Source organism: Anolis carolinensis, unplaced genomic scaffold (assembly GCF_035594765.1).
Source record: "Anolis carolinensis isolate JA03-04 unplaced genomic scaffold, rAnoCar3.1.pri scaffold_13, whole genome shotgun sequence".
NCBI lineage: Eukaryota > Metazoa > Chordata > Lepidosauria > Squamata > Dactyloidae > Anolis > Anolis carolinensis.
The window spans coordinates 18,636,556-18,660,235 of record NW_026943824.1 but is presented as its reverse complement, the minus strand read 5'-3'; the positions used below and the strand labels follow the sequence as shown (position 1 = coordinate 18,660,235).

At 40.5% G+C, this 23,680-nt stretch overlaps 1 protein-coding gene across 1 annotated transcript in view; it reads left to right on the top strand.

The window, feature by feature from the left end:
- The window catches only part of xylt1 (xylosyltransferase 1), a 133,591-nt gene extending 118,721 nt beyond the window's left edge, over nucleotides 1–14,870 (top strand). Inside the window, exons 11-12 of the mRNA XM_062964580.1 lie at nucleotides 3,884–4,217; nucleotides 6,119–14,870. Coding sequence (XP_062820650.1) covers nucleotides 3,884–4,217; nucleotides 6,119–6,441 — 657 coding nt within the window. The 3' untranslated portion in view covers nucleotides 6,442–14,870. The remainder of the gene's footprint in view (nucleotides 1–3,883; nucleotides 4,218–6,118) is intronic.
- The last annotated feature ends 8,810 nt before the right edge of the window (nucleotides 14,871–23,680 follow it).

The following is a 23,680-nucleotide window of genomic DNA, read 5'->3' as shown; positions in this document are numbered from 1 at the left end:
TTATTATTATTGTTATTATTATTATTAAATTATTGTTAATACCATAATGGGTTTTTTTACCCTACTTTTCCACTTACAGAGCTAGTTTACTGTTTTTCTTTGAAATACGGTAAATATTTAGAAACCTTTAACCTACTGATACCTCAATATAATTTCATTGGGATCTATTTTCATTCTGAAATTTATCATTAGCTGCTGCATTTTCCACGCTCGGCTTATACTAGAATCAGTAGGTTTCCCCAGTTTTTTGCGGTAAAATTAGGTGCCCCAGCTTATATTAGGGTCGGCTTATACTCGAGTATATACGGTATTTTCATTTTGAAATTTACCAGTAGTTGCTGCATTTCCCACCCTCAGCTTATATTCGAGTCAATAAGTTTCCCCAGTTTTTTGCGGTAAAATTAGGTGCCCCGGCTTATATTCAGGTTGGCTTATACTCAAGTATATATGGTAACTAGCTGTGCCCGGCCACGCGTTGCTGTGGTTAGGATTTTATTTTTATTTTATTTTTGTTGTATGAACGTAGAGGCATAGATGAGAGGTTGTGCTGTCAATTTTCGAGGTTGTGGGGCATTTAGTTTAGTTGTTTTGTCCGGTGCCGTGATTCCATTACCCTTTTATATATATAGACTAGCTGTGCCCGGCCACGCGTTGCTGTGGCAAAGTGGTGGTGGTATTGGTTAAAAATTGTTGTGTAATTTTTATTTGACGTTATTTGCAATTTTTTATTAATTTTATTGTAAGTTATATTTTTATTTATTATATTTTATTATTTTCTTGTATTATTTTTAGTTATTTTCTGTTATTATAGTATTTTATTGTATTAATTTTTAGTGTTTTTTATTATTTTTTATTGGGTTGCTAGGAGACCAAGTTGGAGGAGCTTAGCCTTCTAACTGGCAGCAATTGGATAAAAGCAATTATTCCTCTCTCTCTAATTAGGACTTTATTTTTCTTATCTTTTTGTTGTATCAACCTAGAGGCGTGGATGATGGGTTGTGTTGTCAAATTTCGGGGTTGGAGGGCCTGTAGTTTTGTTGTTTTGTGGGTCGCCGTGATGCCATCACTCTTTTATATATATAGATTAGAGATAGGAATATTTAAATGTACAGCTTTAATAGCACAGTAGCTTTACATGGTTCATTTGATTTTTTGCTCTAAAAAGAAAACCTATCAAACAAATAATTTCAGCCTAATGAATGTCTGTGAGTCGAAATGTGCACGCTTTTAAATATTAGTGTTTTGATAACCGAAACATCAGTTGGGCCTAATTAGTAAATGGCATCAGCCTGGGAAATATGAAAAATCTCTTTAATCAGAAGGCAAGACTTGTATTTGTCGAGATTAGAGGACGCCGGTTTGGGTCATTAGTGAAACGTTTCAATTAAGCGTCCGGTTAGATCCGATGCTCTAATATTCTCTAATATTATGCAAGTGGTTTAGAAAGAACTGGCAAGAAAGGCTGTTTTCTTAAGAGCTGGGAAAATAGCCAGAATCCACATTTGGATCCAAAATTGGGAACAGTTATTCCAAGTCTGTCGCAGCCATTTTCCACGCAAATAAGACTTGGTTATATAGCCATTAAATAAATACAGAGATTCGATATAAGATGGTTGCCTTGTGCATTGTTAAGTTTAATGTTGGATGGATTGCTTGTGAAAATAACTCGGATCACAGTGCACATATACATAGCAAACATTCAATGCCGTTAGGCATACAACATATATAGACAGACACAGAGGCAATTTAACATTTTCCAGCTTTCTGGCTTCATGAGGGTCTGCTCGATTCCATTGTCCCCTGTGACACCCGAGTCCTTCATGGAGTGCTTCCTCGTTCTTCTGCACGCACGCTGCTGGATGTTTTTATGGTGAACGTAAATTACCCTATATACTCAAGTATAAGACGACCCGAATATAAGCCGAGGCACCTCATTTTACCACAAAAAAAAACTGGGAAAACATTGACTCCAGTATAAGCCGAGATACCAATAAAATTACATTAATTGAGGCCTCGGTAGTTTAAATGTTTTTGAATCTTTACATCAAACTATAATTGAAGACATGATTAAATCATGATTTTCATCTTCTTCAATGTCAATGTGCTTATGTATCCTTTTAATAATAATAGAGTGAAATAATAAATGTCATAGTAATAATAAATGCAGTAAAATAATAAATGTAATAATAAATAGAGTAAAATAATAAATGTATTAATAATAATAAAAATAGAGTAAAATAAATGTAAAAGTAACAACAATAATAGAGTACAATAATAAATGTAATAATAATAATTAATAGAGTAAAATAATAAATGTAACAATACCAATAATAATAGAGAAAAATAATAAATATACCATATATACTTGAGTATAAGCTGACCTGAATATAAGCCCACCAGGACCCTCACCCGAGTATAAGCCAAGGAGGGTTTTTTCAGTCCTAAAAAAGGGCTGAAAAACTAGGCTTATACTCGAGTATATACAGTGGTTAAATTAGCCTCCCTGCATAAGTGGTCCCTAAATTTTCCTACTTGACAGATGCAACTGTGTGATGTATTTTCGGATGATGTGTGCAGAATCCAGCAGGGTGGCCTTTTGCAGTTGGCAGATCAGGATTTTGTCAATGCCTATTGTTTCCAAATGCTGGCTGAGATCTTTTGGCACGGCACCCAGTGTGCCCATCACCACCGGGACCACCTGCACTGGTTTCTGCCAGAGTCTTTGAAGTTCGATCTTGAGGTCCTGAGAGCGGCTGAGTTTTTCCTGTTGTTTTTCGTCAATACGACTGTCACCTGGGATGGCCACATCAATGATCCAAACCTTGTTCTTTTCCACAACTGTGATGTCTGGTGTGTTGTGTTCCAGAACTTTGTCAGTCTGGATTCAGAAGTCCCACAGTATCTTTGTGTGCTCATTTTCCGATACTTTTGCAGGTTTGTGATCCCACCAGTTCTTTGCTGCTGGGAGGTGATACTTGAGGCATGTTCCAATGGATCATTTGGGCCACATAGTTGTGCCTCTGTTTGTAGTCTGTCTGTGCAATTTTCTTACAGCAGCTGAGGATATGATCAATGGTTTCGTCAGTTTCCTTGCATTTTGGGTCACCAGCTGATTTTTCGATATTATTATTATTATTATTATTATTATTATTATTATTATTATTATTATTATTATTCGATCTTGGCCTTGATTGCATTTGTTCTGATGGCTTGCTTCTGGGCTGCAAGGATCAGGCCTTCTATCTCCTTCTTCAGGGTCCCATTTGTGAGCCACAGCCAGGTCTTCTCCTTATCTTCACTTCATTTCACTTCACTTCACTTTATTTCTTAATTAGTCGCTCTCCACCAGAGTGCTCCGAGCGACTTACAATTTAAAATATCATTCCACAATATAAAAAAACATTCAACATAAAAACATTAAACCTAAAAACATTCAACAGTGACTATTTGGCAAATTAGCTTTTCCTTCAATTTTGTCAAGGAACTTTCCATGCAATGTTTTGTTGTGCTCTAGTTTGTAGTGTAATCAGTTTTCTTGTACTGATTCTACTCTAGTTTGTAGTGCGGTTTTCTTGTACTGATTCTGCTCTAGTTTGTAGTGCGGTTTTCTTGTACTGATTCTGCTCTAGTTTGTAGTGCGGTTTTCTTGTACTGATTCTGCTCTAGTTTGTAGTGCGGTTTTCTTGTACTGATTCTTTGTCTGCTGTGTTTTGAAGAGTTTTTGATTTTTGACTTCAATCAAAGCAGGTTCTTCACTTTGCTTTACATATTCTGCAAGGGCATGTTCCTCTTCTAATATTATTGTTCTTGTTGTTGTTACTTACTCATGTTTACTCTTCATCACCTAATACACTGTGTGATATTACTCTCCCGTCCCTTTCAGATCGGAACAGATTGGGATGCCAAAGAGCGGATTTTCCGGAATTTTGGGGGCATCCTCGGGCCAATGGACGAGCCCGTCGGTATGCAGAAGTGGGGGAAAGGCCCCAACGTCACCGTCACCGTCATTTGGGTGGACCCCGTGAACGTCATTGCAGCGACTTACGACATCCTGATCGAGTCCAGCGCGGAGTTCACTCACTACAAGCCGCCGTTGAATCTGCCTCTCCGGCCCGGGATCTGGACGGTGAAAATCCTGCACCATTGGGTTCCGGTGGCCGAAACCAAGTTCCTCGTCTCTCCTCTGGCGTTTTCCAACAGGCAAGCCATCAGGCAAGGTGAGTCCTTTTATCTAGGTGTTTTTTGGTGTGCCTCAATAGTGATGTGCATTCGTATGGAATTTTCATATTTTCATATCCGAGGCTCATCTCCTTCAGTTTTTGGGCTAGACCAGGGGTCCCCAAACTAAGGCCCGTAGGCCGGATGCGGCCCTCTAAGGTCATTGACCTGGCCCCTGTCCTAAACTTTAGACTTAGGGTTGACCTCAGTCTACCTGGTCCTTGGAGGTCTCTTTGCTTACCTATGGTCTTATGAGACCATCTAGATGGCTTTTGGAGGTCACCTTCCTTACCTATGGTCTTATGAGATCATCTAGATGGTCTTTGAAGGTCTCTCTGCTTACCTATGGTTTTATGAGACCATCTAGATGGTCTTTGGAGGTCACCTTCCTTACCTATGGTCCTATGAGATCATCTAGATCAGGGGTCCCCAAACTTTTTAAACAGGGGGCCAGTTCACAATCCTTCGGACCATTGGAGGGCCGGACTATAGTTGGCCACCGAGCAATAATAATTATTATTATTAATAATAATAATAAAAACAGCAATAATAATAAAAAGAGGGTTGGAAGAGACCCTTTGGGCCATTGAGTCCAATCCCCTTCTGCCTTTGTGCACCGAAAGCACAAGCAAAACACCCCTGACAAATGGCCACCCAGCATCAATGTTAATAATAATAATAATAATAATAATAATAATAAAAACAGCAATAATAATAAAAAAGAGGGTTGGAAGAGACCCCTTGGGCCATTGAGCCCAATCCCCTTCTGCCTTTGTGCACCGAAAGCACAAGCAAAACACCCCTGACAGATGGCCACCCAGCATCAATGTTAAATAATAATAATAATAATAATAATAATAATAATAATAATAATAATAATAATAATAATAATAAAGAGGGTTGGAAGAGACCCCTTGGGCCATTTTGTCCAACCTCCTTCTGCCTCTGTGGACCAAAAGCACAAGCAAAGCACCCCAGACAGATGGCCACCTGGTCTTAATGTTATTATTATTATTATTATTATTATTATTATTATTATTATTAATGGTTGTAAGAGAAGAAGAGAACCCTTGGGTCATTTAGCCCAACCCCTCTCAGCCCTTGTGCCGTGGGGGCCGGATAAATGGCTTCGGTGGGCCGCATCCGGCCCCCGGGCCTTAGTTTGGGGACCCCTGATCTAGATGGTCTTTGGAGGTCTCTTTGCTTAGCTACGGCCTTATGAGACCATCTAGATGGTCTTTGGAGGTCTCTTTCCTTACTTATGGTCTTATGAGATCATCTAGATGGTCTTTGAGGGTCTCTTTCCTTACCTATGGTCTTATGAGATCGTCTAGATCCGGGGTCCCCAAACTATGGCCCTCCAAGGTCCTTGACCTGGCCTCTGTCCTAAACTTTAGACTTAGGGTTGACCTAACTCTGAAATGACTTGAAGGCACACAACAACAACAACAATCCTAAATTTGGACTATTTCATCATAGTCTGGCCCCCCAACAATCTGAGGGACCGTGAACCGGCCCCCCACTTAAAAAGTTTGAGGACCCCTGGGCTAGCGGGATGAAAATCGCCCAGTGTGGGTTAAAGAAATAGGCAACAAAAGTTGCGACAGATTTCCACTTACAAAACTCTGCTGGTTTGGCAGCCACAAATTAGCCTGGCTTCCCTTCTGGAAATTGTGACGGAGAGTCGGAGATGATCAATGCTTTCAGCAGCTTCCTTGCACAGTCTGCATTTTGGGTCATCAGCTGATTTTTCAATCTTGGCCTTAATTGCATTTGTTCTGATGGCTTCCTCCTGGGCTGCAAGGATCATTATTATTATTATTATTATTATTATTATTATTATTATTATTATTATTATTATTATTATTATTGTGTGTTCTCGTCTTGTTTTGTTCTTCAGAAGAAGCCCGGCGGCTGCACGGTGGGCCCCCCAAGAACGCCTACATGGAGCAGAGCTTCCAAGGCCTGAACCCGGTTCTGAGCATCCCCATCAACCCCGCGCAGGTCGAGCAGGCGGCAAGGCACGCGGGGCTGGACGGCACGAGGCTGGAGGGCTGGCTGGACGCCCTGGCCGGAGCGCTGTGGTCGGCGGGCGGCGTCTGCAGCGCGGGCCCCACCTCCTGCCCGGTCCTGCAGCCTTGCAGCCAAACGCCCTGGAGCTCGTTCAGCCCGGACCCCAAGTCCGAACTGGGCCCCGTGAAGCCCGACGGGCGCCTGAGGTAGCACCCGTTGCGCCTGAAAGGGATTCGAACTCCGGGCTCTTGCGTGGCGCTGGCTGCACTTCCGCGTCTCCCTTGACTTGGGTCGGTTTTACCAGGAAAGACCTGCAGTTGGATGTGTTCTCATGGCCGGAATCACTGGCCATGTTCCAGCAGCACTCTCTCCTGACGTTTCGCCCACATCTATGGCAGGCACCCTCAGAGGTTGTGAGGTCTGTTGGAAACTAGGCCAGTGAGGTTTATCTATCTGTGGAATGATGTCCAGGGCGGGAGAGAGAAAGAACTCTTTATCTGTGTGAATTGATTCAGTTGGCCACCTTGATTAGCATCGAATGGCCTTGCAGCTTCAAAGTCTGGCTGCTTCCTGCCTGGGGGGGGGGTATCCTTTAAAGTGTGAAACGTTACAATTGGTCACCTTGATTAGCATTGATTGGCCTTGCAGTATCAAAGTCTGGCTGCTTCCTGCCTGAGGGGTATCCTTTAAAGTGTGAAACGTTGCCATTGGCCACCTTGATTAGCACTGAATGGCCTTGCAGCTTCAAAGCCTGGCTGCTTCCTGACTGGGGGGCATCCCTTAAAGTGTGAAACGTTGCCATTGGCCACCTTGATTAGCATTGATTGGCCTTGCAGCTTCAAAGCCTGGCTGCTTCCTGCCTGGGGGGGGGGTATCCTTTAAAGTGTGAAACGTTGCCATTGGCCACCTTGATTAGCATTGATTGGCCTTGCAGTATCAAAGTCTGGCTGCTTCCTGCCTGGGGGGTATCCTTTAAAGTGTGAAACGTTGCCATTGGCCACCTTGATTAGCACTGAATGGCCTTGCAGCTTCAAAGCCTGGCTGCTTCCTGACTGGGGGGCATCCCTTAAAGTGTGAAACGTTGCCATTGGCCACCTTGATTAGCATTGAATGGCCTTGCAGCTTCAAAGCCTGGCTGCTTCCTGCCTGGAGGGAGGGGTAATCCTTTGTTGGGAGGTGTTAGCTGCCGACACAGAGAAGCCACTGAAATCCGCAAGCATGTGGACAATTTCAACAGAAAGGAGGAAACCATGAAAATAAACACCACCTGGATCCCAGTATTTAAAAACTCCAGAATCAGGACAGTAAATAAAGAACAACATTCAGTAAAGAAGGGAATTCCAGACAGGAAATAATCAGGGCCAGCTAACACCTCCCAAGGAGCCCCCGGTAGTGCAGTGTGTTAAAGCGCTGAGCTGCTGAACTTGCGGACCGAAAAGTCGCAGGTTCAAATCCGGGGAGCAGGGTGAGCTCCCGCTGTTAGCTCCAGCTTTTGCCAACCTAGAAGTTAGAAAACATACAAATGTGAGTAGATGAATATGTACTGCTCCAGCAGGAAGTTAACTCTGTGCAGTCATGCCAGTGGCTACATGACCTTGGAGGTGTCTACGGACAACGCCGGCTCTTTGGCTTAGAAATGGAGATGAGCACCAACCCCCAGAGTCGGACACGACTGGATTTAACGTCAGGGGAAACCTTTACCTAACACCTTCTAACAAAGGATTCCCCCAGGCAGGAAGCAGCACAGGCTTTGAAGCTGCAAGGCCATTCAGTGCTAATCAAGGTGACCAATTGCAACATTCACACTTGCCTCAAACAGACGAGAGTTCTTTTCTCCACCCTAGACATATATAAACCCCACTTGCCTAGTTTTCCAACAGACCTCACAACCTCTGAGGATGCCTGCCACAGATGTGGGCGAAACGTCAGGAGGGAATGCTGCTGGAACAGGGCGATACATCCCCGAAAACTTACAGCAGCCTACAACACACAATGAAACAGGAAATCACACTTTTAAACCAGGAACGGAACCTTTTTTGCAAAATGCGTTACAATAGTGACTCCCTTGCAAACAACCTGTCATGACTCCCTTCCTTCTCTTCCTGCGAATTCAAGTTTTTTTGGAACGAGGAAGAGAGAAGACGGAAGCAGATTTTAAAATTGTGTCTTTTCGTAGCACAAATGTAGCATCGCTGAATTTGAAAATCCCATCCCATCGATTCCCAGCTCTTTGCAGTATTATTTCACAAAAATGACCTGATGGCGAAAGCTGAAATTTGCCATCACTTTCCAAAGCGTTTCTCATAGAAAACATCTAGGCCAAGCCGGAATTTCAGCCGCAGGATACAGGGCGGTCCCATTTTCTCATTATTATTATTATTATTATTATTATTATTATTACTTTTTAAAGCCTCTCCTCAACCCACTAATATTTGCTCTTAGACCCATAGCTCCATACAATGTATTCCGGGAGAGTTTATCTCCGGGGATTACAGTATAGAGGCAAACATTCAATGCCTTTTACACAAAGTGACAGTTGGAGCCAGGGAGCCAGGAAATTTTTGTTCAGTTTAGGGTTTGGAAATCAGTCTGTTAGGAGTTGGTTTTTGGAATTCATTCAGCTGGGAACTGTGTTTTGAAAAGGAAGCCTCTTTGAGGAAATATAGTTAAAGTCTTCAGGAAAGGAAGGGCTGAGAAGAACTATATTGGTGAACTCTATAGTGAACAACAACAAACATTCAATGCCTTTTACACAAAGTGACAGTTGGAGCCAGGGAACCAGGACATTTTTGTTCAGTTTAGGGTTTGGAAATCAGTCTGTTAGGAGTTGGTTTTTGGAATTCATTCAGCTGGGAACTGTGTTTTGAAAAGGAAGCCTCTTTGAGGAAATATAGTTAAAGTCTTCAGGAAAGGAAGGGCTGAGAAGAACTATATTGGTGAACTCTATAGTGAACACAACAACATACAATGCCTTTTACACAAAGTGACAGTTGGAGCCAGGGAGCCAGGGAATTTTTGTTCAGTTTAGGGTTTGGAAATCAGTCTGTTAGGAGTTGGTTTTTGGAATTCATTCAGTTGGGAACTGTGTTTTGAAAAGGAAGCCTCTTTGAGGAAATATAGTTAAAGTCTTCAGGAAAGGAAGGGCTGAGAAGAACTATATTGGTGAACTCTATAGTGAACACAACAACATACAATACTCAGACGAAGGTAAAGGCCTTCCCCTTTCATCTCCGACATCTGGAGGCAATACTCAACTCCAGCCACGGCAAAACCAGGTAACAAGAAATAGGTGGATTCCCAGCTACAGCGGCGGGACTCTAAATCTGGTGAACCCGACGGCTTTCTGATCTATTTTCTCACCATCTTCTTTGGTTCAAAGCAATTCCCGTTTGCTTTGGACTTTGGAAATTATGGCATCAGCTGTACTGGCTTGAAGGCAGAGCTGTAGACGTTGAGCTGGCACTAGGTATTTATTTCTGTTCTAGTCAATTCCCAGCCAAAATGCCAAGCATTTAAGGATGAAGAGAGTTGTTGTCCAAGAGGATACAGGCTCCAAGGATCAGGAACTGGATAAACCGAGTTTCCCATTGTTCGAAAAATAGAAGTGCGGGCTCTATATCCAAGCTGGAGCAGCATTTCTTATATTTCAAGTTGTCCTATCCATCCGTCCATAGCTCTATTCTGGTATTCAGAATATAGTAAATAATAATAATAATAATATTTTTGTGTGTGTGTCCGGAGTGACTTGAGAAACTGCAAGTTGCTTCTGGTGTGAGAGAATTGGTCATCTGCAAGGATGTTGCCCAGGGGACATTGCCTGGATGTTTTGAAGTTTTTACCATCCTGTTGGAGGCTTCTCTCATGGCCCTGCATGGGGAGCTGGAGCTAACAGAGGGAGCTCATCTGTGCTCTCCCCGGATTCGAACCACCGATCTTTCAGCCAGCAGTGCTGCCAGCACAAGGGAGCATAAGGGGGTTCCAAATTATTATTATTATTATTATTATTATTATTATTATTATTATTATTATTTCTGTTTCTGTTTTTTTCTGAATTTCTGTTTCTAATTTTCCGCAAAGCTTTAGATCATCCATGTACAGCAAGTGGGAAATTTTTGGTGAATTGATTTATTGGTAGCCCAGGTTTGTTTTCTGTAGAATTACTGACAGAGGGACCATTGCAGTGATGAACAGCCGTGGTGATAGTGAGTCGCCCTGGAAAATTCCTCTCTGGATGTTAACAGTTCCATAGCTTTCGTTGCCCACGAACAACTCAAGCTTTCCATTGTTTCATTGCAAATAATAATAATAATAATGATATTTATGTTAACAGTTCCATAGCTTTCGTTGCCCACGAACAACTCAAGTTTTCCATTGTTTCATTGCAAATAATAATAATAATAATAATAATAATATTTATGTTAACAGTTCCATAGCTTTCGTTGCCCACGAACAACTCAAGTTTTCCATTGTTTCATTGCAAATAATAATAATAATAATAATAATATTTATGTTAACAGTTCCATAGCTTTCGTTGCCCACGAACAACTCAAGCTTTCCATTGTTTCATTGCAAATAATAATAATAATAATAATATTTATGTTAACAGTTCCATAGCTTTCGTTGCCCACGAACAACTCAAGTTTTCCATTGTTTCATTGCAAATAATAATAATAATAATAATAATATTTATGTTAACAGTTCCATAGCTTTCGTTGCCCACGAACAACTCAAGTTTTCCATTGTTTCATTGCAAATAATAATAATAATAATAATAATATTTATGTTAACAGTTCCATAGCTTTCGTTGCCCACGAACAACTCAAGTTTTCCATTGTTTCATTGCAAATAATAATAATAATAATAATAATAATATTTATGTTAACAGTTCCATAGCTTTCGTTGCCCACGAACAACTCAAGTTTTCCATTGTTTCATTGCAAATAATAATAATAATAATAATAATAATAATATTTATGTTAACAGTTCCATAGCTTTCGTTGCCCACGAACAACTCGTTTTCCATTGTTTCATTGCAAATAATAATAATAATAATAATAATATTTATGTTAACAGTTCCATAGCTTTCGTTGCCCACGAACAACTCAAGTTTTCCATTGTTTCATTGCAAATAATAATAATAATAATAATAATAATAATAATAGGCTATATTTATATTCTGCCCTTCTCCCCTCGGGGACTCAGAGCAGATTTCAGCATTTACAGCAGACATAGGCAAACATTCAATACCTTTATCTTTCTTTCTTTTTCGTATCAGGAGCAACCGGAGTTGCTTTAATACCTTTATAATCACACTAGCTGTGCCCGGCCACGCGTTGCTGTGGTGAAGTATGGTGGTATGGGAAATAAAGTATTGAGGAATTGGTGGTAGTTAAGGTAAAGGGTCCCCTGGGCTGTGTGGGTTGCTGGGAGACCAAGTGAACAGAGCTTAGCCTTCTAACTGGCAGCAATTGGATAAAAACAATTCTTCCTCTCCCTCTAATTAGGACTTTATTTTTCTTTTCTTTTTGTTGTATCAACCTAGAGGCATGGATGAGGGGTTGTGCTGGCAAGTTTCGAGGTTGTGGGGTGTTTACTTTTGTTGTTTTGTCCGCTGCCGTGATGCCATCACTCTTTTATATATATAGATGCAATGAGACACACAGACACAAACGAAGGCAAAGGCTTCCCCTTTCATCTCCGCCTTTCTGGAGGCAGTGGCCAACTCTGGCCATGGGGTACCTATTGATTTACTCACATGCTAGGTTGGCCGGAGCTAGGACTAACAGCAAGAGCTCACCCCGACCCGTGGTCAGCAGATTCAACAGTTCAGTGGTTGAACCCATTGCACCGCCACAACCCCTACATCCACCAGGACCCCTTTTCCCCCTTTTCGGTACACACATCCCGATTCTTTCCCGTTTTCCCTTGATTACCTTCTTTTGCTCACGAGTGTGACCAAAGGTGCTACCTCACTAATACTTGCAAACGCCGGAAAGGAAACAAGAATGGGGAGGAAGGAAGGACAAATCTCCTCTGAAATGAATGTACAATCTATGCAAATTCTATTTCTCTCTTTCTTTCTCTCTCGGTAATTAAAAGGAAAAAAAAAAGATGAAGAAAGAAAACGTATTAAGTATTAGACTCGTAACCTTGCCAAATAAACAGCAAGATACTGTACAGGTGCCTCTGATCGCAGAGCCGTTTTAATACCCGGCGCAGTTCGTTTGTGCCGCCTTTGTATATTATAAATGACGTGTCTTTGATTCTGTTTGTGGTTCGAATCCCCCTTGATGGACACAAGGGGATCCCATCGCTTGTAAGAACAGCGCCTTCCGTTTTGCTGAGAATATCGATGCCAGGTGAGGTAGGACCCAGAAGATGCCACCGACAAGAACAAAGGACCAACTCCTCGTTCCAGAGGTTAAATCCTATGTAGGCGGTTGGTTGGTTGCGAGATTTCGCTATATGCACAGATGTCTATTATATACAGCAAAAAGGAAAACAAAAAAGGAAAAGTATGGTATATAATATACTAGCTGTGCCCAGCCACGGGTTGCTGTGGCGAAGTATGGTGGTATGGGAAATAAAGTATTGAGGAATTGGTGGTAGTTAAGGTAAAGGGTCCCCTGGGCTGAGTGGGTTGCTAGGAGACCAAGTGCTTAGCCTTCTAACTGGCAGCAATTGGATAAAAACAATTATTCCTCTCCCTCTAATTAGGACTTTATTTTTCTTTTCTTTTTGTTGTATCAACCTAGAGGCATGGATGAGGGGTTGTGATGTCAATTTTCGAGGTTGTGGGGTGTTTACTTTTGTTGTTTTGTCCGCTGCCGTGATGCCATCACTCTTTTATATATATAGACTTTAAAGTAAGTTATAGTTCTATATTTCCTCAAGTGATATAACCACATATATTATTATGATTGTAATATCAGTTTATATTTTCCAACTGTACAGATAAGTACATATTTCAATGTCCAATTTTAACAAATATAATCTTGATAATGTTCTCAGGGTTTGTAATACTCTTCTTCAAAATCGATCATTCAAAGTAAATCAAAGTTCCATGTCAATAGTAACTCATTCAAAGTAAATCAAAGTTCCATGTCAATAGTAACTCATTCAAAGTAAATCAAAGTTCCATGTCAATAGTAACTCATTCAAGGTAAATCAAAGTTCCATGTCAATAGTAACTCATTCAAAGTAAATCAAAGTTCCATGTCAATAGTAACTCATTCAAAGTAAATCAAAGTTCCATTGTCAATAGTAACTCATTCAAGGTAAATCAAAGTTCCATTGTCAATAGTAACTCATTCAAAGTAAATCAAAGTTCCATGTCAATAGTAACTCATTCAAAGTAAATCAAAGTTCCATTGTCAATAGTAACTCATTCAAGGTAAATCAAAGTTCCATTGTCAATAGTAACTCATTCAAAGTAAATCAAAGTTCCATGTCAATAGTAACTCATTCAAAGTAAATCAAAGTTCCATGTCAATAGCAACTCATTCAAAGTAAATCAAAGTTCCATTGTCAATAGTAACTCATTCAAAGTAAATCAAAGTTCCATGTCAATAGTAACTCATTCAAAGTAAATCAAAGTTCCATGTCAATAGTAACTCATTCAAGGTAAATCAAAGTTCCATATCAATAGTAACTCATTCAAAGTAAATCAAAGATCCATGTCAATAGTAACTCATTCAAGGTAAATCAAAGTTCCATGTCAATAGTAACTCATTCAAAGTAAATCAAAGATCCATGTCAATAGTAACTCATTCAAGGTAAATCAAAGTTCCATGTCAATAGTAATTTATTCAAAGTAAATCAAAGTTCCATGTCAATAGTAACTCATTCAAAGTAAATCAAAGATCCATGTCAATAGTAACTCATTCAAGATAAATCAAAGTTCCATGTCAATAGTAACTCATTCAAAGTAAATCAAAGATCCATGTCAATAGTAACTCATTCAAGGTAAATCAAAGTTCCATGTCAATAGTAATTTATTCAAAGTAAATCAAAGTTCCATGTCAATAGTAATTTATTCAAAGTAAATCAAAGTTCCATGTCAATAGTAACTCATTCAAAGTAAATCAAAGTAACATGTCAATAGTAACGACTGGTCTCCCGGGTATGCATCCAGTTTTGGTGAATGAGTTACTATTGACATAGAACTTTGATTTACTTTGAATGATCGATTTTGAAGAAGAGTATTACAAACCCTGAGAACATTATCAAGATTATATTTGTTAAAATTGGACATTGAAATATGTACTTATCTGTACAGTTGGAAAATATAAACTGATATTACAATCATAATATATGTGATTATATCACTTGAGGAAATATAGAACTATAACTTACTTTAAAGTATATTATATACCACACTTTTCTTTTCTTTTTTTCCCTTTTTGCTGGTTGAGAGATTTCCCTATGGGTAAATCCGTTGGTTGGCCGGGACTCGTTCCAACTGGACCTGGACTATTCCATGCCGTGGCATCCTATGAGTTGCCCTGTTTAGAGAAAGCCTTAAGTTCCTTCATTGTCTTTTCAATGTGGCCTTAAAACCGTATTTGGAAATTTGAGCTGTTGTATGTTCTGTCTCTCTCAACTATGGTCAAATGTATTAAAAAACAAAAGCACCTTGAGACTTCTGTGAGTTTTTAAACATATACACACACACACATACACACGAGGGTTGAATGAAAAGTAACGCCTCCGCCTTCGTTACTTCGGGTTGGATGGGAATACAGTAGGGTCTCACTTATCCAACATAAACGGGCCGGCAGAATGTTGGATAAGCGAACTAGCACTTTTGGCCCAGTTCCTCTGGATCCAATCCAAGATTGGATTATCCAACACTCACTTATCCAACGTTCTGGATTATCCAACACATTTTTGTAGTCAATGTTTTCAATATACAGTAGAGTCTCACTTATCCAACATAAACGGGCCGGCAGAACATTGGATAAGCGAATATGTTGGATAATAAGGAAGGATCAAGGAAAAGTCTAATAAACATCAAATTAGGGTTGAGCAAAAAAGTCGGAATCATCGTTAATCGTGTATATATATATATATATATATATATATATATATATATATACACAGTAGAGTCTCACTTATCCAACATAAACGGGCTGGCAGAACGTTGGATAAGTGAATATGTTGGATAATAAGGAGAGATGAAGGAAAAGCCTGTTAAACATTACATTAGGTTATGATTTTACAAATGAAGCACCAAAACATCATGTTATACAACAAAATTGGCAGAAAAAGTAGTTCAATACACAGTAATGCTATGTAGTAATTACTGTATTTACGAATTTAGCACCAAAATATCATGATATATTGAAAACATTGACTACAAAAATGCATTGGATAATCCAGAACGTTGGATAAGTGAGTGTTGGATAAGTGAGACTCTACTGTATCGTGATATTTTGGTGCTAAATTTGTAAATACAGTAATTACTACATAGCATTACTGCGTATTGAACTACTTTTTCTGTCAAATTTGTTTTATAACATGACGTTTTGGTGCTTAATTTGTAAAATCATAACCTACTTTGAAGTTTAATAGGCTTCTCCTTAATCTCTCCTTATTATCCAACATATTCGCTTATCCAACGTTCTGCCGCCCCTTTTATGTTGGATAAGTGAGACTCTACTGTATATAACAGTTATATGGGTTACTTTTACTTCTGTTAATACTGCTGGTAAAACACTTGTTACTCTATGTTTTGTTTTAGATAATAGTTCATTGTTGCTGAGTATACCAACTCCCGAAGAAGGGGATTTTCTCCCCGAAACAGGGTACAAAAATACCTGGGAACCCCTGTAGACTTGGACCTTTATTTGGACTTTACTTACGAAGACTTTCTTGAGAGCGGTGCCCCATCTTTATTTTCTTCATTCCAACATGACCAACCATCTGTTTACTTTGTTTGGAAGATATGCTCATTGAGTACTGTGTTTCCCCGAAAATAAGACAGTGTCTTATATTAATTTCTGCTCCCAAAGATGCTCTGGGTCTTATTTTCAGGGGATGTCTTATTTTTCCATGAAGAAGAATTCACATTTATTGTTGAACAAAAAAAAAAAGGACATTTACAGTACTTGTCATCACAAACCAGCATAACCAAACTGTGAATCCTATCAAGAATTTCTTATTACTACTAATATTTCCATGTACAACTGATATGTACATTTACCAATCCTGAATGCTCTGGTGTTCTGTTCGTTGGGCATGCTTCCAAACAAAACCTTTTCTAGGTCTTACTTTCGGGGGAGGCCTTATATTTAGCAATGCAGCAAAACTTCTACTAGATCTTATTTTTTGGGGATGTCTTATTTTCGGGGAAACAGGGTATGTCTCCCTGCAGCCTATATACATTGGAACCAATATCAGACTTGGATAATTTTTGTGTTAGAGCTGTTGCTCCTTTTCATTTTGTCTGGTACGGCCAAATTGAGCTTTGTACGGGGAACTTTAATAATACTATATGCTACTAGCTGTGCCCGGCCACGCGTTGCTGTGGCGAAGTCTGGTGGTATGGGAAATAAAGTATTGAGGAATTGGTGGTAGTTAACGTAAAGGGTAAAGGTGTGGAGTCCAGATAATCCAGTTAAAGCAGATAATATAAGATTATAAATGGGTTATATAGCTGTGTGGAAGGGCCTTGAGTCTACACTGCCATATAATCCAGCTCAAATCAGATAATCTGTATTTTATAGGCAGTGTGGAAGAGGCCTAAGTGAGGCCTAACTCTGCCTGTCCCCTGGGTGAGTGGGTTGCTAGGAGACCAAGTGCACGGATAGCCTTCTAACTGGCAGCAATTGGATAAAAACAATTATTCCTCTCCCTCTAATTAGGACTTTATTTTTCTTTTCTTTTTGTTGTATGAACGTAGAGGCATGGATGAGGGATTGTGCTGGTAAGTTTAGCGTTTCTGGGATGTGTAGTTCTGTTGTTTTGTCCTAGGCCGAGATTTCATTACCCTTTTATATATATAGATTTGGACATATTTTCTTTGTGCATAGACCATCTTGTGTTTGAGTTGACCATGGGAACACATAGGCAAGGAGGCACACAGACAAGAGACTCTATAGGGATGTGGCCCAAAGACGAGGAGGAACATGGGCAAGGAGGCTGTAGAGGGAAGTGGAACTTGCAGACACACAAACAAGGAGAATGATCACAGAGTCTCAACGGCAAGGCGGCGCATGGGTACAGAGGTTCTATGGGGCACTGACCATAAGTGTTTGTGGATGTTCATAGGTGTGTCCCAGAGGTAAGGAGACACCTTGGGGACACTGACCATAGCTAGTCCACCATTCGGCAACCACCCACAAAATTGTGTTATGGTCAATGTGGCCGAGGTGTCTCCTCAGCTCCTTAGTCCAATCTAACTGTTTGCACAAGCCATATTGGAACCAGGCTGGCACAACTGGAGGTACGGGTCGGAATATGTTTTTACAGTGACAATATGTTGAGGGATACAGAAAAAATTGATCTTTTCTCAGCGGGTTTTCTTCTGTTTGGATAGTAATTGCCTCCTATTAATGGCAGCTGAGATTCTCTAAGACGCTCACCAAGTCAATGTGGCTGGGTGACAGTCGTTCCCCGTTCGGCTCGGGAAAACGGGGAGAAACTTGGCCGCATCTCAGTTCGGCTAATGAATAAACTTATTTGGTGCCTGTCGGGTCCCCTCCAGAGAAACAGCCTCACTTTCATAAAGAGGACAAGACAAGGCGGCCGGGATGGATGTCCGTATCATTTAGTCACGGGTGCCGCTGAGCAGAATTGGCAAGCGCTTTCGGAAGAAAGAGAAACAAACCTGCCAAATGTTCAAAAAAGGCACATAAGGGACATGGGCACACATGATGCGAAGTCAATCATAATCACTTGTGACAAGAAGCAGCGGCTGGAAGGAAAGCAATGCAAAGCAAGCAGAAGTTGGAAGGAATCTGCACAAGGTGAGACGGCAGACTCGGCAAGGAGGCCAAAACGTTGCCTCTTTGTGCTTCTTATACCTTTTCCACCCAAAAAATATTGACAAGACCCCAATGAGTGTATAAAATAGGTAGAAAAACCAAACACTGACTGATAATAAACCAGCATTTGCAAGGCTTGCTAAACATGCTGATTTTCCTGTTTTGTGGAGTACAGCTGAAGCAGTTACTGCAAGGTCCATTGTAAACACTAGGGTTGAGCAAAAAAGTCGGAATCATCGTTAATCGTGTATATATATATATATATATATATATATATATATATATATATATACACAGTAGAGTCTCACTTATCCAACATAAACGGGCCGGCAGAACGTTGGATAAGCAAATATGTTGAATAATAAGGAAGGATCAAGGAAAAGTCTAATAAACATCAAATTAGGTTATGATTTTACAAATTAAACACCAAAACATCATGTTATACAACAAATTGGACAGAAAAAGTAGTTCAATAAACAGTAATGCTATGTAGTAATTACGATATTTACGAATTTAACACCAAAATATCACAATGTTTTGAAAACATTGGCTACAAAAATGTGTTGGATAATCCAGAACGTTGGATAAGTGAGTGTTGGATAAGTGAGACTCTACTGTAGGTAGAAAAACCAAACACTGGCTGATAATAAACCAGCAAGGCTTGCTAAACATGCTGATTTTCCTGTTTCGTGGAGTACAGCTGAAGCAGTTACTGCAGAATCCATTGTAAACACTAGGGTTGAGCAAAAAAGTCGGAATCATTGTTAATCATAAAAAAATGTATCTTTTTGGGTTCTGGATGGGATTCTGAGGTGGTTTGGCCCTTCCAAATCAACTTTCTAATTCAAAGCATTGGAGCCCATTTATTTAATGGCCTTGGAAAACCTTTGGATATACGGGTGAGGGTGCTTCTGCCTGGGAAGGGAAGGAGACGGAGGGAAAGGTGAGTGTTTTCCCAACTGTGTAGTTAGAACAGGGCTAAGCCTCATAGGAAGAAACAGCAAGCCATTTTCAGACAGCATGGTGCCTTAAAACGGCCCACTGGTGTACTGGTTTGAGAGTTGGACTACGATTGTGGCTTGATTCCCACTCAGCCATGGAAACCCACTGGGTGATCTTGGGCAAGTCACACACTCTCAGCCCCAGAAAACCCAATGAAATAGGAAATAACACTTCCAAACCAGGAACAGATTTTTGTTATTAATAAAATATGTTTTTAAATAAAAACTTTGAAAATAAGGCTTCCCCGTCTGCGCAGGGTTCCATACTTCGCACTTTAACAACACAACCGTTCAATGCTAAGGTTTCCCCATCTGCGCTTCCCTTGTAGAATGGGGCCGATAGTTTTGTCACATTGTTAAGGAACCAGTGGTATAACTGTTCTTCCAGTCGTTCAGATCTGAAATGCATGCTGAGCGGTAATCGTAAGTGAAGGATGCGATAATCGTAATTAAATCACTTAGTGGCTTTTAATTATGCCTATTTCCTGCAGTGCCATCTCCATGCGGGGTGGAATGCTGCAAAGGTGCCGAGTTGCATTACCTGTGATAAATTAGCCATAGCACTCCCTTCCTGCGAGCGCCTTCCAGCCATTGCTAAATAGAGGAAACGTCCCTTCTTGTGCCTTCCCGAGCGACGTGAAACCACATCTGTGCTCATGTCACCCGCTCCATGGCTGCTCCGTCGTTGTTTTGCTCAACTTTGCACATGAATGCCTCTCTGACTCCGGCGGCACCGGGAGCAGCTGGCGGCAAGGTATCTTCCAGTAACCACGCGAACCTATTTTTATAGTCTGCTATCACGAGCATAAGACAAAACAGCTGTCTTACAAGGACCCGTCAATTACAAAAAAGAAGACAATGGTTTTGTTTTAATGTTGCGCGATGTTTGGGAGCGTTCTAGGGCTTCCACGTCATTTGCTCACTTAATAGGAACCAGAAGTGTCATCTCAATATCCAGTACAATTTAGGCTCCATTTACTCTGCCAGACAAAACAACAAAACTAAAGGCCCCCCAACTTCGAAATTTGACAACACAACCCATCATTCACGGCTCTAGGTTGATACAACAAAAAGAAAAGAAAAATAAAGTCCTAATTATAGGGAGAGGAATAATAGTTTTTATCCAATTGCTGCCAGTTTGAAGGCTAAGCTCCGCCCACTTGATATCCTAGCAACCTACTCAGCCCAGGGGACAGGCACAGTTAGGCCTCACTTAGGCCTCTTCCACAGATTATCAGATTTGAACTGGATTATATGGCAGTGTAGACTCAAGGCCCTTCCACACAGCTATATAACCCATTTAGAATCTTATATTATCTGCTTTGAACTGGATTATCTTGACTCCACACTGCCATATAATCCACTTCAGTGTGCATACTAAACATAAAGACAACGATACAACAGACATTCAATACCACCACTACCTCAACCATTTCTCACCAACACCACCAGACAACGCCACAGCAACGCGTGGCCGGGCACAGCTAGTCTATATATATAAAAGAGTGATGGTATCAGGGCAGCAGACAAAACAACAAAACTAAAGGCCCACCAACCTCGAAATTTGACAACACAATCCATCGTTCACGGCTCTAGGTTGATACAACAAAAAGAAAAGAAAAATAAAGTCCTAATTACAGGGAGAGGAATAATTGTTTTTATCCAATTGCTGCCAGTTTGAAGGCTAAGCTCCACCCACTTGGTCTCCTCTAAACTGGCAGCAATTGGATAAAAGCGATTATTGCTCTCCCTCTAATTAGGACTTTATTTTTCTTTCTTTTTGTTGTATCAACCTAGAGGCGTGGATGATGGGTTGTGTTGTCAAATTTCGAGGTTGGGGGGCCTGTAGTTTTCTTGTTTTGTGGGTCGCCGTGATGCCATCACTCATTTATATATATATAGATTATATGTACATACAACTTGTAAGCCGCTCTGAGTCCCCTTCGGGGTGAGAGAGGGTGGGGTATAAATGTAGCAAATAAATAAATAAATTGTTGTTGGGGAGGGGGGTGTTTACAATACAAATAAGATACGTGCAGTGTGTATAGGAATTTGTTCATTTTTTTTTCAAATGATAATTTGGCCCCTCAACCATCTGAGGGACCATGAACCGGCCCTCCACTTAAAAAGTTTGAGGACTCCTGATTTAGCCCAACGTCCTAATGTAGCAGCTCTTGAATATTTTATTTAAAGACCCTAAAAATCCCTTACCTAGATGACCCTTACTCAAAAATCTTGTTTTTCCATGAAAGTGTTAACGGGACATGTTCTGCTTGACATTTGCTCTTTGCTCACAATATAAGGTCATGCCAACTGCAGTAATGATTTGGCTGCTGGATGATGCATACGTGGGATGAACTATGAACATGTCACCTGAGGATAGTGCATACGTGGAGCAAACTAGGGACACTTCACCTGATGTGATGAGTAAGGAGTTATATAAGTTACAAGGCAACTACGCATGTCCAAAAGGATTATAATAGTCAGCAAATTCCATTGTCAGTTAGCTTTCTGCGCATGCTTCTGTAAAATTGTATAAATTGGAAAGCCACTACAGGCAAGGGGTGGCATTGCGTTTTCTTGGCATTAGTTAACATTGTCACCTGCTCTTGGCCACAAGTAAACTATCTTGAAGACAACTTCTGCTGTCGGTCTGCTTTCTTCACCCGCGTCCAAACGAAATTCCACAACAGTCCTTCTGCTTTTGTGCTGTGGGGGCCGGATAAATGGCTTCGATGGGCCGCATCCGGCCCGCGGGCTGTAGTTTGGGGACCCGTGGTCTACACTGTGGATCCAAACTGCGTTCTATGGCTCGTAGGTGAGCTCTTAGAAGACGCCCAGAAGTCGTAATCGGAGGATTCGGAGGATTTAAGTATGCAGCCTGAGGCACTTGAATTTTCAAATGTGCATAGAAAAGCTCGTTCTCCCTTTCAAATCTGCATATTTATGGGGCCGACAATGGCTGTGCTTTGTGTCTTCGAGTCCTGCTGCTACTAATTCCGACGACGGGCAAAACCGGATGCTTCGAACACGGCAAAGAGATCACAAGAGCTTTGAAGTCCAAGACACATTCCTTGGAAATGATTTCTTTCCGCTCCGATGAAAGCGGAACAAGACAGAGGCCTTGATTGAACCAGCTTGTTGTTACACGACCCATGATGAAGAGCGGGGACAACGGAGGACTCTCAGGGCTTTGAAGGGCTTCTTGATCCGAATTTGTCCTACGCTCGGGATGATCAGATGAAACGGCAACCACGTTCTGTCCAAAATGAAATCCGGGACCTTTGCCCTCTTCGCTCCTCTGTAGCATCCGTTGCTGCCATCTCTTCTACGGCCTTTTTTTCCCGACTGGAGAGACAAATGTGTTGGATAATCCAGAACATTGGATAAGCGAATGTTGGATAATGTATTTAAAAAAACCTCTAAAAGCAGGACAGCAAATAAAGAACAACACTCAGAAGACAAGGGAATTCCAGGCAAGAATCTATATATATAAAAGAGTGATGGCATCACGGCGACCCACAAAACAACAAAACTACAGGCCTCCCAACCTCGAAATTTGACAACACAACCCACCATCCACGCCGCTAGGTTGATACAACAAAAAGAAAAGAAAAATAAAATCCTAATTAGAGGGAGAGGAATAATTGCTTTTATCCAATTGCTGCCAGTTAGAAGGCTAAGCTCCTCCAACTTGGTCTCCTAGCAACCCAATAAAAAATAATTAAAAACACTAAAAGATCAATACAATAAAATACTATAACAGAGAATAACTAAAAAATAATACAAGAAAATAATAAAATATAATAAAAAAGATAACTTACAATAAAATTTATAAAAAAAATACAAATAACGTCAAATAAAAATTACACAATTTTTAACCAATACCACCACCACTTTGCCACAGCAACGCGTGGCCGGGCACAGCTAGTAGCTAATAAATGAGTGGGGAGCCAAGGGCAGAGAAATGCCTTTCTGGCTTGTAAACATGGCTAAATACATTGGATAAGTGAGACTCTACTGTATAGGGAAGCAGTTTTGCAATAAATAACAATTAACCTATCCCTTTATCTTGAGTTTACAACTTATAACAAAGTGCACTTTAGCTAGTCTATTGCTCAACTTCGCTGTTTTTAATTCCGTGTTTATCAAGTGTGTTTTCATTTTCATAGGTTAATGTTTAAATTTTATACAATAGAGTCTCGCTTATCCAAGCCTCGCTTATCCAAGCCTTTGGATTATCCAAGCCATTTTTGTAGTCAATGTTTTCAATACATCGTGATATTTTGGTGCTAAATTTGTAAATACAGTCATTACAACATAACATTACTGTGTATTGAACGACTTTTTCCGTCAAATTTGTTGTATAACATGATGTTTTGGTGCTTAATTTGTAAAATCATAACCAGCTGTCAGCACTAGTTTGTAGTGCGGTTTTCTTGTACTGGTTTATTATTATTA